The sequence below is a fragment of the Carassius gibelio genome, chromosome B14, assembly GCF_023724105.1.
Source record: "Carassius gibelio isolate Cgi1373 ecotype wild population from Czech Republic chromosome B14, carGib1.2-hapl.c, whole genome shotgun sequence".
Taxonomy (NCBI): Eukaryota; Metazoa; Chordata; class Actinopteri; order Cypriniformes; family Cyprinidae; genus Carassius; species Carassius gibelio.
In genome coordinates, this window is record NC_068409.1 from 9,498,463 (window position 1) to 9,512,191 (window position 13,729).

Consider the following 13,729-nt stretch of genomic DNA (forward strand, 5'->3'; position numbering starts at 1 on the left):
TTGTTTTCAGTTTTCTGTCGTGAGTAGACAACCCACGTGGTATTTGCATACTTTATCACAGATTATTTTAATTAAATACAATATCTGTAAAATAAACAGACGTGTTAGAAACGTTTTCATGAGCAACAGAAACTGTTTTTACATACTGCAGTGCTTATATTTTCGATATAAGCAGCGCCATATTTTCAAGTTAAACATAAACATACTATTTAAATACTAATACAGTGGGGCATATATGCTTTTATCAGTCTTGTATGATAAACTGGACTCGATACAACAGTGCAACTACATTTCAGAGCTTTTACTATTGTAAAAACTCAGATTTGTTACCATTATTAGAGCTGAAAAGGTTCGTCTAACCCGAAACACACGTGATCATTTGTCATGTGCTGAATCTGGCCAATCGTGAAACAGCTGTGTCTTCATCGGCGCTCCTGCAGCCGCTCAAAGTGCTGTCGGTCACAATTATATATATATATTTTCACAAATATTAATTAATTCAACAAATAACCATTCATTTATTTTTCTTTTTTTTAAACACATTCTTGAGGTGATTACAAATAAATTAATTGACATTTTTAAAATGCTCATGAGTGGCACATGAGTTTTGTTAACATGGACATGGCTACTGTTTTGAAAAACTGACCATGAAACATCACCGTGGTACATTTTTTAAGGCTTATAATTAATTATACATTTAAAATCTGATTAGATAGATGTGTTTACAATCCGCCTAAACTCCTCATTGTACTCTCAACTTACTATTTACAACCTCCAATTCTAAGAAAAACACAGATGTTAAAAACTACAATTCCATATAGGTAAGCAATGCAGCTTTATACAAATCAGCACTACAGTTGTAGTTTATCTGGTTTGCAAATTAGGGTTGTAAAATTTAATATTTACTGAACATCTAAAATATAAATACAGCCAAACTAGTAATTACACTGCATCTATGAATACAAAGAAATTAATTGACATGCTTTCAAACATGCTTTATAAATGACACATGAGTTTTGGTAACATGGACTGAGAAAACATTCAAACTTCTGCTTAGAAACCTTGTACAAACTTTAAGTTGCCTGAGATGGATCAATACACATTTTGCATAGTTAAATAAATGTAGTACTAGATTCAGTGTTGGAAAAAAGATGCTAAATTTTTGAAGAGATACAAGAAGCAAATGTCCATACAAGAAGCAAATTAATAGTCCATTTACTCACCCTCATGTCATTCCAAACCTGTATTAAGATGTTTTGAAGATTGCTGGTAATGGTTCCAATTGACTTCCATATTAGGAAAAAAAATACTATGGAAGTCAATGAGAACCACCAACTTTTACCAACAATTACCATCAATTTTCAAAATATCTTATTTTATGTTCGACATAAGAATGACATGGAATGACATTAGGGTGAGTAAAGGATGACAGGATTTTCATTTTTGGGTAAACCATCCCATAAATAGATAGCCTATGTATATAAGCCATGTGTGTCCCATACAGAAATGCAAAATGAGTCTTTGTGTGTGTGTGTGTGTGTGTGTGTGTGTGAGTGTGTATACAAGGAACTTGTGATGTTGTGAGTTCATAAATCTGTTTACAAAGCCAGAAACAATCTAACATGCAAATAGCTTCTTTTTATATAGGCTATGCCTATTGAGCCTTCAAAGAGCTCTCAGATACTACACCCAAGATGGCTTGTGCATGTGAAATGAGAAAATTAAAACTTTGTCCTAGAGCTTAACCACATACATTGTTAGAAAGGTCTTGACCTGGAGAGTAGCATATGTAAATATGCAAGTATATCCTGTTTTGAAATACTGACCTTTGAAACATCACCTTGGTGCATATTTGAAGGCTTATAATTAAGCAATAAAAAGGGCTACACACATGGGACCAACTGTTATAGAGAGCTCTTGATCTCATTTATCATGTGAATATAGTCAACAGCTGGGATACTGTCAAATCTGGTTAAAATTAATTTGAATCCATTTAAAAATTAGACATTTAAAATCTGATTTCATAGATATGTTTACAATCCGCCTAAACTCCTCATTGTACTCTCAACTCACTATTTGCAATATCCTATTATAAGAAAATGCACGAATGTTTTAAAAACTACAATTCCCTATAGATACGCAATGCAGCTTGATACATATCAGGCACTGCAGTTGTAGTTTATCTGGTTTGCGAATTGGGGTTGGAAATTGGGGTTGTAAAAATATATATCTACTGAACATATCAATGTCTAGTGCAACCAAACTATTAATTACACTGCATCTAGGTAATTTACGTTAAGAAAATCTAAATATATTCGTTTATTTAAGATATTTTAGCCGAAATGTAGAACCCGCAACCCCACCCCCTCCCCCCGGCAACACAATGCACTTCCGTAACCTTTTGCCACCAGAAATTTATTTCTCTGAATCGAAGGCTACATTTGCAAAAATTATATTAACATATCGTATTGATGAGTTATCTTTTTGCTTTGTTTTTTTTTTGTGGACAAATGTTGAATTTATCATTAAAAAGAAGTGTCTTGTGAATAAAATACTTTTGGACGGAACTACGTTTTGCAAGCCACGTGGTTTCAGCGATAGCAGCGTAACCACCATGGCAACGAACAGCGAACAAACTAAATGTAATATACATTCACTGAACGAAGAAAGTGAAAATAAAATGAAAGCAGCCAATTTGAAGAAGATAAAAAATGTGTTCATTTACATAGGCTTGGATCTGGAGAATTTCAAGCCAATAACAGTTATGTAGGAACCTACTGTATGTGGCACACTGTCACATACGGATTATGACTGTAAATTCATTGTATGTCATTTATTAAGTAGATTACTTTTCATTGACTTTAAATGTGCTGTGAATAAGTGCAGAGCACCATGGCTGAAAACATGGCTGTAACTCGTAGAGTCAATACACCTCTATGTTCCCTTTTATTTATTTTTTTAATAACTCATAGTTGCTTCACAGGATTCAAGATCCAATACTTTATTGGCATTTCAGCTCAGTCAAAGGATATTTTGATGGTGAGCTCACAAAAAAAAAAAAAAAAAAAAAAAACAACAACCTCCCACACATTGACATTTATTACATAACTAGTAAATAACTAATATTACATCATGGTAAACAATTTTGTACTCATACAGACAGACTAGTGGTGATACAGTACCTAAGCTTTAAAACAGATCAGACCTAGTAAAACAACATGTCTGCACAAGTAATGCAGTAAAGTAATTATATTCCTCCACCACAATGGAAGGTTTATATGATCTGCAACAACATCAGAACCATTTCTTTGAACTTAAAAAGTTTATGGAGTGCTTGTGAACCTCAGCCAAAAACAGGTTCAAATATACACTCTGAGGATTTTAGGCCAGTTGGGACTTTTTCTACTTTGAGAAGCTTTGTAAAAACAGGCCCTGCCCTGTCATATCAATGCCTACAGTCCTAGTTATCATTGTCATCCTCAATGTCATCTTCATTGTCATCCTCATCATAATCCCCATCATCATTGTATACCAGTGTCTGTATGCTTGACATGGGGAGGACTTGACACAAGCAGGGGTTGTCTGCAGGAACAATGTCTGGTACATGTGGGTGAAACATCACAGTGGCTTGATGTCGTTTTCTTTCCAGCTGTTGGAGACGTTGAATGAGAGCAGCTTTTGCACCAGGCTGATCTGTCTCATTGATGGCAGAGCTCAGAATGGCATGCTGCTGATGGAGGTGTTCAGTTACAGTTCTCATTTCCTGGTAAAGCATGCGCTTTTCCTCAGCTGCCCGAGTCTTCATATGTAAGGCATCAATCCCTCGCCTTTTTAGACTCCTCGAAACATTATCTTCTTCAATCTTAAAGACAAAAGACATAAAAAGTGCTATGTCATGTTATCAGGTGGGTTCTAAAATGATGGGCAGGTAGTTGTGGTTAGTAAGCGGTTGTCAGATTGTTACTAGAGTGACTGCTGTGTGGTTACTAGGGTTAAGTAACTATACTTACAGTGTCTTCAAAGCAGAGGTAGACATGCCAAGAGGGATCGCATGCTTCCTGAAAATCGATTGTTGCAGGGAAGATGCTCATCTGAGGTGGCCACTGAATGCTGTTGTATTCTTTTATTGCCTGTCTCAGTCTCTTGTTGGAGCTGGCTACCTGCTTGGACAGTCTAATGGCAATGCCCTGCCCATCTGTAGCAAAGTTAGGAAACACGCATGGAGATAAATACATTTTTTAGCTTTTATTATGGTCTTTTTCAAAGTTCATCATAATATCTTTATATCTCTACTTATCCACAGTTAAATACCTGGATATCTTCTTTTCAAATGGAGGAGGACTGCTCTCTCCCTTGATTCAGTTCTAGCCTTGCAGATCAGCTGGCCTCTGAGTTCACTGTCAACATCTTTAAGGGTAGCCTGAAAGTCTGAATCAGATTCTTGCCATCTTCTCTCAATCCGGTGTTTTTTCTCCATGTTCAGCAAAGAGTCCCCAAGTCTACAATGGTCAGCAAATAAATCTTATTGTTATTTACACACTTGTTTAGAAAACAGTGACAGACAGATTACTGCTTGCTTACTCTGTTTCACACTCCATGTACGACTCCCCACGAGCTCCAGATCTATATAAAAACACACAGCACAAATATCCAGTAGCTACCAAGCATTACTGTTGTAATATAGTACTATTAATATAATAGTAGCAGTATATATAATATATATATATTTATAAGGGAGGCCTTGGTGATCATGTTTAAGCACATTAGCAGGGCACTTAAAGAAGAATGTAATAAACACATTTAACTCTTACTTGAACTTGTAGAACTGAATCAGCTTGATAATGTAGTCCCTTTTCCATTTACAGACAGTGTCTGGAGAACAGATAAAGACATTACTACTTCTCTAATAAAGTGCTTCATTTCATGTAATTGTAATGTACTGTATTACATTACTGTACACGAAAAGGTAAGTATAACATATCTGCAATATTCTTTGCTAATAATATTCATGACCTTCATACAGTATTCAAGACATTCACACATTGACTTCAGTTATTTACTTATTGGTTTCTGTTTCTGTTGGGCTAGCTCCATTTCCCTTTCCTTCCATTTCTCCATGTCCTTTTCAGAAACCAACACTAGAAAAAAATAATAATAACAGGAAACAAGACAACATCAATACTTCATTCTCTGTGCAAAATGCATTTAAAGGAAGACACTTTTTTTCGGAAATAGGCTCATTTTACTACTCTGCAAGCACAAACTTAGTTCCGGTCACGTTGGAAGTTATCTAGCTGGGGATTGGCTTGGGACTATTTTTAGGCACTGCGTAATATTGTGCCTGCGGCACCCATGTACGGCAGCAGTTCCTTGATTATTACACAGGAATGAGAGTATAGTTCCTAGCCATATCAGCCTAGAAACTTTTCGTTTTCCTTTGGTCTTAGAGTCATGTTTTAAATAGGAAAAATATTGAAACTCTTCGGTCATTGTTTTGAGAGATGCTAATGGTCTAATCTGATTCATTGATCTATGCTAAGCTATGCTAAAAGTGGTACTGCCAGACCTGGAGATCGGCCGAATGGATCCGAAAACGGTAAAACTCAACTGTTTAACTCGGGTGAGTTGTAAAGTGAGTCTATTTCCGAAAAAAAGTGTAGTGTTCCTTTAATGGAATCTAAAATTCTCCCATTTAAAACTATTGTTACCGATTTCCTATGTGCATTATTTACCTGGTGCCTCTCTGATGACAGATGAGATTTCTTCTTGAGCAAGAATCGATATTTTCTCTGCTTTTTCTAGTCTTTGCAGTAGCTGCATCTCTGCAAAGACAGTTTAATAGACTTATACTGACCAATTAGTGAGCGATCAGCTTCACTCCAGAAAATATAAAATGTATAAACAGTGAACCACAGCCACAGAATTTTGACAGGTTAAAATTATGCATTAGACAGTGAACAAACCTAGGTCAGTTGATTTCCTCCGTCCATAATGCAAAAGGGCATCAGTCAACAGGTCTAGGCGGTGAGATGGAGTCATCTCTTTTGTGACTCTGGCAAATCTTCTGAGAAATGACCACAGCCTTTCCATTCCTTCCCCGTCTGTGAGCCCAAACCCTTTGAGCCGTCTAGTGCTGTACTTGATCTGTGATTAAAGGAAAGTGGTAAAATATCACAGACACTGAAATGGAGCATGATCCTACTACAGTGGAAACTGCTTATAGTGATCACGGTTACAGTAATCAACGACTTATATGGATCAAAAAACTTGGGACAGAATCATTCCTATAGAAATGATGTGTAAATTATTTGCTTATAGTAATCAAGTAGTCTGCTTACGGTGTTCATACTGTGTGTGTTTGGTGTGTGTGTGTGTGTGTGTGTGTATGTGCACTTGCTGTGCGTAGTTACGGGCCGTGTGAGTAAAGGAAAACATCACATGGCCCGTAACTGCGCACAGCAAGTGCACATACACAGTGTGTTGTTGTGGTCTACCAAGTTATTTTGCCCTACTGTTCCTGCTCTGCTGGCTTTTTTGGGACTTTTATTGTGTATCATCCCAGGTCTCTCACAGCAGCAGTTAAGTCTACTCTATGTTACTTGAGTGCAATGTTATTCTTTCACCTTGACCATTCAGCAGTAGAGGGCCTAGGTCTAGCTTATATTATTATATATTACATTTTATTACTAGATATTTATGTAATAATTGTACAAATTAGATAGTAATCTGCATAAAAAAGGAAACACATTTGGTTATAACAATCATTTGCTTATAGTGATTTGACCCAGACAAATGTGAGATAAGTGGTTTCCACTTTACTGTCCTATAAACAGTGTATCTCTGAAACAAGTTTAGATAAACACCAGGTAGGAAAAATACTAGAATAAAGATTACTTTTAGACACATCTACTTCATTTCAGATGAGCAGTTTATAGACAGGAAATGGAGGCCAAACAGGGAGTGAACGATGTATGACACAGGTCCAGATGTCTGTATAAAGTCATGTAATTACCTGACATGGCAATTTGTGTCCATAAACATGAAATGCTGGTACGGCCAAGGAGAGGTTGTGTGGTATGCCCTCCCCTGATTTCTGATTGAACACAGTATGGCATAATTTTGAGTAGATGTGTCAGGGTCTTTTCTCAAAACAATAATTCAGTTTTACACAGAAAAAAGAAAGTACTTACATGCAAATGTGATGCAACAACACAGGCAATGTCGTAGACTACTCGCAGGTGTATGTTCTTATCCTCACATTTTCGAAGTAGCTCATTGATGACATACAGTGGATAGGCTAATCTATTTCAACACAAATGTGAAGGATGACCATGACTTTTTGCTTAGTAAAAGTAAAAAATAATTATACAAACAATCTCCAGCAACAAATTCAATAAGGGCATTCAATAAGGCCACTCAAAATTATCCAAAATATTTTCATGTTTTTTTATAATGGTGAAGATTATGGAAGGGTGGTAAAGTTCAAATTTTGTAATGTTTTGGAATCTCCCATATACATTCAAGGAGGTTCATATTTGGTGACTGAAAAAAATATAATAATTTAGCTTATTCTAGTGTTATGCTATTCTAAGCATTTTATAAATAGATTGAATCAAACAGGGGAATTATCTTTCTGGAACACTGGGTCAATAGTCAGAGATGTCGATATACTGTGGTATAGACTTGCCGTTCGCCTTGGCTCATGTTAACAAACATAAGGGGCATTTCATGACGACAAGAGGCTCCAAACACTCCTGTAACATCAAGCTTCTTTGCTTGTTTTTGTGACCTCAGCATGTTGCCAGCCTTGAAGTTACTGCAGTCCTAAAGATTTAAGGAAAACGTAGATTTATGGGAGGAATAGTGATCTTTTTTCACAAGTTAAATTAATATTTCATGGACTCAGGGCATGAAATTCTGCAACAATGACTAACCTCGTGAGGCTTTGAGCTGTCAAGATGTGATAGCAGGTATTCCTCTACATCCTTTTCATCAACAAACATGCGGGTTCCGTGTAATGGATCAACCACACTTGTACCAGAGCTTTGCTTCCTCACAAGGCCAAAGTTGGCATCCAATGTGACAATCATATCTCCATCCGCCTGGAAAACAAACACTTACAGTAACACTGGTTTTGTACCCGCACCAGGTTTATACATTTATACTATTACTATTCTATTATAATACTACATACACAAATTAACTAAGTTTACAGATATGAATTCTATGCCATTAGTTTAATCAAACAAGAAACACGCTGGAACTATAACCAACCTTTGGACATGCTGGACATATGGTTCCATCATTTAATTGTGGGCAAATATCAACCAAACTTCTTTTTCTGAAGTGGTGATGCCTAAAATGGGATATGGATTCCCCCACCAGGGCTCTGTAGAGTGTGTTAACCTATGGTATAAGCAGAAGTTAGTGAAAACATTACTGTTTCGTATACTTACATCTGGTGATGGTGGTTTACTAAGAAGTTATTTTATATGAAAATATAAATCATACTTTTGCATGTACAATCCTAGATGGTTCCATAAATGTTTACTTTTAGTTTTGATAATGATGTAGTACAATCAAGGAAAAAGGTGTCATCTTCACGTCAATATGGACTCGACAGTAATGGAAATTTTCACTTAACAGACAAGACATCAAACTGACCTCTGCAAACTGACTTACCTCTGCAAGTGTGAGGTTATTTTTCCAGCGCAGGGTGTTGCAAAAACCCTCAACAGAAACCTGACACTCCAGGGACAGACAAACAAAAAGCTCTAGCAGAGGGATGGAGAAGGCTGTCTTGGGCTTGTCGGCTGTTGCTGGCCAGAGCCCATATCTTAGCAGAGTACAGGCTTCTGGTTCACACGCACACATGGTGACTGTAACGGTGCAGAGCCGTCCTGCCAAATATAAAGAGGAAAATAACATAAAAACATAACCTAGTAGTACTATAGAGACTAACATATCAGTATAAATTAAATTAAATGTATGCATTTAGCAGACGCTTTTATCAAAAGCGACTTACAGTGGATTCAGGCTATACAGTTTTAGCCATCATGATAGTATATAAAATATACATTTAGTTTATATAGTATAGACTAAATCACTTGAGTGCGTCACATATAACTTAATGTTTGTAATTATTGGGATCAACAATCAATTTTTTTTAATTGTATCAAAAATGTTATTAATTCCTTACAGGAAATCATTACTCCACATGTAATAGGATTTAATTCCTTAACCTGTCAATAAAATTAAATACATTAAGATTTTGTATCAGGTAAAATGACAAACCTGTGCTGACAATGACCTTCATGTCCTTTGTGTACACAGCATGGGTGCCATGGGCTTCAGGTAAATATAAGAATAACCCCAGGGACGATGGCTCATAGTAAACATTCTGTAAGAAAGATGGATGTTTTTAAAACAACAAACTTGTGACACTAACAGTTGATACTGCATAGTGCTAAAACAATCTGAAGTATGTAATGAATCTGTAGACATTAACTGTGAGTTTGCTGTCTGTATGCAAGTATAGCAATAACAATGTAAGACTGTATGCTATTGTTCTTACATTCCACTTTTCAGGAAGATGCAGTGAATTTCTGTGAATCCTCTTCAGGCAAACCTCACAGAACACTGCAGTGGAGCTGCACTCAATGCACCTATAATCAGCATGTTCTCGGCAGACAGCACACTGGGTAGTGATCGGTGCTGAACATTCAAATGACACCTTAAGCATGTCCTCCTTGACTGCATCCCAGGCATGAAGCTCTCTCTTCTTTGCCTTACTGTATGCGCTCTCAGAACAGCTCTGTGTCACATCATCAGGTTCAGCAGGTTGAGATGTAATAAATGCGTCTGAAGGGTGGGTCTGTTTGTAGCTGGGCTGGGGAAGACCTTGACTGAGGTAAGAAAACTTTGCAGGGCCAGCAATAGTCCTCCTCACCACCTTAATTTTAACGTTCCTGAAACGTGTCATCTTAAGAGCTTTTCCCATATCTGAAATCAAAATATTTGGCATTTATTACAAAAAGCAAAGTGCAACCCATACCGTACTTCTTTTCACAGCCTAAAAGACAGAGACACATGAGTGAAAATGGGATGCAGTCAGAATGAAGGATATTTGATGCGATAGATAGATTGCAAGATCGATAGATATTTTACACGTCATCTAGCTAGATATAGATCGATAGATTATATAAATAGATAGATACACAGCTAGCTAGCTACATATATAAACTGCTCAAAAAAATAAAGGGAACACTTGTGGGTTATATTGTGTTGTTAAGTATTCCCTTTTATTTTTGGAGCAGAGTACATAAATAGATAGATAGATAGATAGATAGATAGATAGATAGATAGATAGATAGATAGATAGATAGATAGATAGATAGATAGATAGATAGATAGCCTAGATCAAAGCAAAGCTTCCTGATATGGGATCAAATACAGCAAAGCTTTGTTCAAACCCACATAACTTTATTTTACATTCTAGTCAAGATCCCAAGGTTTCCAAACCGTAAAATACATTTTGTGTTTAATATTTATCTCAACTCAATAGAGGCTTTTCACGGACGCATCGTCAATCCGGAAGTCGGCCATTTTGGAGGCACAGAACGTAAACAATGCCACTGAACGTACTAGCAAATTTGACTGATTATTGCTGATTATTAAAGAAGACGTTTCATAGGTTAGGCCTATGATATGGCTTCAGTGAGGCGTTATCGAACATGCACAATAAGCAATACGTCTGTAAGCGTGTAAAAAGTCATTTTTACAGTTTAACTTTGCGTTTAATTAGAAACTAAATTCCCCCATTAGATTCAGACGTAAAAACATGCTTATTAGCAACGTTAATGCACACATAAAGCATGCAACGTTAACGTTACGACAGGCTAATAACGTAATATGGCCTAACGTCAGCAATAACGTTTGCAGACACATCGCAATACGGTTATCTCATGCCAACAATCATGGCACGCAATTTTCCCTTACTGGCTAATTAATAACAGTTTAAATGCTCAGTTGTATCATATTAATAGTCTTACCTGAAAATATTACGCTGGAAATATCGCAACGTTGCCGCGTTCGTCCAGTAGACCTCCGATCACAGGTGAGCACAGGAATTCTGGGATTGGATCTGGAGTCTTCACTTGTATATGTGTGGGTGATTAAGCATGTGAATGGTTGATAACAGCCCTCTGAGCCTACTAGTAGGCACAGGAGGCCCCTCCTGGCCCATACCTATGGGCTGATAATCGCTGATAACGCCCCATTCAATCGAGTGATAACGTTCGAATCGGGTGATGCAGGAATATAATTTGTTTCCTCTATCTGTCCAGCGAGCCTCAGCCTCCCAGAGGACACATTACGCATCTAGTCAATATATCATTACACCTCGCAGGCAGACGGTGGAGCTTGTCTTCCCGACATCGTAACCGCTTCTTCCTCAACTATTAACCAACAGGACCTGCCTGCTCCTCTACTTCTGCCAGAGGCATTGCGAGATCTCCTGGTCAACGACCATACTTCAAAAAACGTCAGCCCGCCAAATCTCTGCGTTTTGGGGGGTTCGTAGTCCGGCGGCTGTCCTTTTGCTCTCTTGTTTTGGGGGGAGTACTCTGGGTTCGGGCCACTTCCCGAGCTCGGAGCCCTCCACCCGGACAGCACGCCAAATACGCATAAACTTACGGTATTAATATACGTAGATGTGAACTCGTGAAATGCTGTTTTATAACAAAGTTCGGGAGGAACAGTCGCAGTTCATTAACCTGATTAACACAAGTGGAGACCAATCAGTAATCAACTCATGACAAGGTATAAATGACAGCAGAACCCATCTCTGTTCATTGACCGTTTTCAGCATCCCTCCTCCACCCCATTTCTCCTCACTTATAGATCCATCTACTCTTACCACAACCGGGGGGAGTACTCTGGGTTCGGGCCACTTCCCGAGCTCGGAGCCCTCCACCCGGACAGCACGCCAAATACGCATAAACTTACGGTATTAATATACGTAGATGTGAACTCGTGAAACCAGAGATATCTGTGACGTCTTTGGTTAACAGTGTAAAAGAAGATGCTCCGATTGACACAATGGTTGGAATGATTACTGTAACTGATAGTGATTCTGGTAAAAACGGACAGGTAACTTTGAAGATTCAGGGATCTGCTCCTTTTAAAGTTCAAAACTCATACAAGAATTATTATACTCTAGTTGTTAATGGTCCTTTAGACCGAGAGCTCGCGTCTGAGTATAACGTGACTATCTCAGCTACTGATGAAGGGACTCCGCCTCTCTCTAGCACCAGTGTCATTACTGTACACGTTTCTGATGTGAATGACAACGCGCCGCGCTTTCCAGAGCCCGTCATTAATGTTTATGTGAAAGAGAACAGTCAGATTGGAGCTGTTGTTCATACAGTATCTGCTTTTGATCCAGATGTAGGTGATAATGCTCGGATAACATATTCTTTACTGGAAAGTTCAAAAAGCGGCCCAGTAACATCCATGATCAACATAAACTCTGAGAATGGAGATATACACAGTTTACAGTCGTTTAACTATGAAGAGATAAAAACGTTTGAGTTTAAAGTTCAGGCCACAGACTCTGGTGTTCCTCCGCTCAGCAGTAACGTGACTGTCAATGTTTTTATCCTGGATGAGAATGACAACAGTCCCGGGATTCTCGCGCCCTATTCCGAGCTCGGTTCCGTTAACACGGAGAACATTCCCTATTCTGCTGATGCGAGCTACTTTGTGGCCAAGATCAGGGCTGTAGATGCAGATTCTGGTTACAATGCGCTGCTGTCTTACCACATCTCTGAACCCAAAGGAAACAATCTGTTCCGAGTCGGAACCAGCAGCGGGGAGATCAGGACTAAGAGGAGAATGAGTGACAATGACCTGAAAACTCACCCGCTGGTCATTTTGGTTTGTGATAATGGAGAGCCCTCACTGTCAGCGACTGTGTCTATTGATGTTGTGGTTGTTGAAAGCGCAGGTGACGTCAATACTCCGTTCAGACACGCGCCGATAAAGGAGGAGAGTTTCTCGGATTTAAATCTGTATTTGCTGATCGCCATTGTGTGCGTGTCCGTCATCTTTTTCCTGAGTCTCGTCAGTTTGATAGCTGTAAAATGCCACAGGACAGACAGCAGTTTGGACAGGTACAGTGCCCCGATGATCACCACTCATCCTGATGGGAGCTGGTCTTACTCCAAATCTGCTCAGCAGTATGACGTGTGTTTTAGCTCCGACACACTGAAGAGTGACGTAGTGGTTTTCCCTGCGCCATTTCCGCCTGCAGATGCAGAACTGATCAGTATTAACGGAGGAGACACTTTTACACGAACACAAACCCTTCCTAATAAAGAAAAGGTAAGATATAACATATAAATCTTTTCTTTTTTTTCAGACACTATTGTGAAATGCCAAAAATAAAAATACAAAATAACTTAAAACAATTTTTTTGCCATATTTCTTAAATGTACAGATTATGAGAAAAGGTATGTTTTAACTGATATTGTCATGTTATCTTTTTTTTTTTTTTTTTGAAGCCACTTGGTGTCAGTATTGAAGTGTTTTGCATATTTTGTTCGCGCCCACTTTGGCTCCTCCTCAGTCTCATTTGAGCGCGTGATTATGCGCTTTGATGTGTTTTGTCTTTATGTATGGCTGTTAGCATTGAAACGAATGGATAACTTAACCAAAAAAATTAACATTT

The 13,729-nt window shown here is 38.1% G+C and overlaps 1 protein-coding gene across 12 annotated transcripts in view; it reads left to right on the plus strand.

Annotated features, from left to right (window-relative positions):
• LOC127971204 (protocadherin alpha-C2-like) overlaps positions 1 to 13,729 on the plus strand; it is a 150,820-nt gene that overhangs the window by 100,201 nt on the left and 36,890 nt on the right. For 3 of the 12 annotated variants that reach the window (XR_008156771.1, XM_052574050.1, XM_052574046.1), the window contains exon 2: positions 12,452 to 13,383. The exons of 7 other annotated variants lie outside the window; for them this stretch is intronic. Coding sequence is in view for 4 of the 5 variants with exons in the window: in XM_052574050.1 (XP_052430010.1) it covers positions 12,452 to 13,383 (932 nt within the window). In the remaining variant the exon portion in view is untranslated. The remainder of the gene's footprint in view (positions 1 to 12,451; positions 13,384 to 13,729) is intronic. 2 more of the 12 variants (XM_052574047.1, XM_052574048.1) reach the window with 2 other exon arrangements.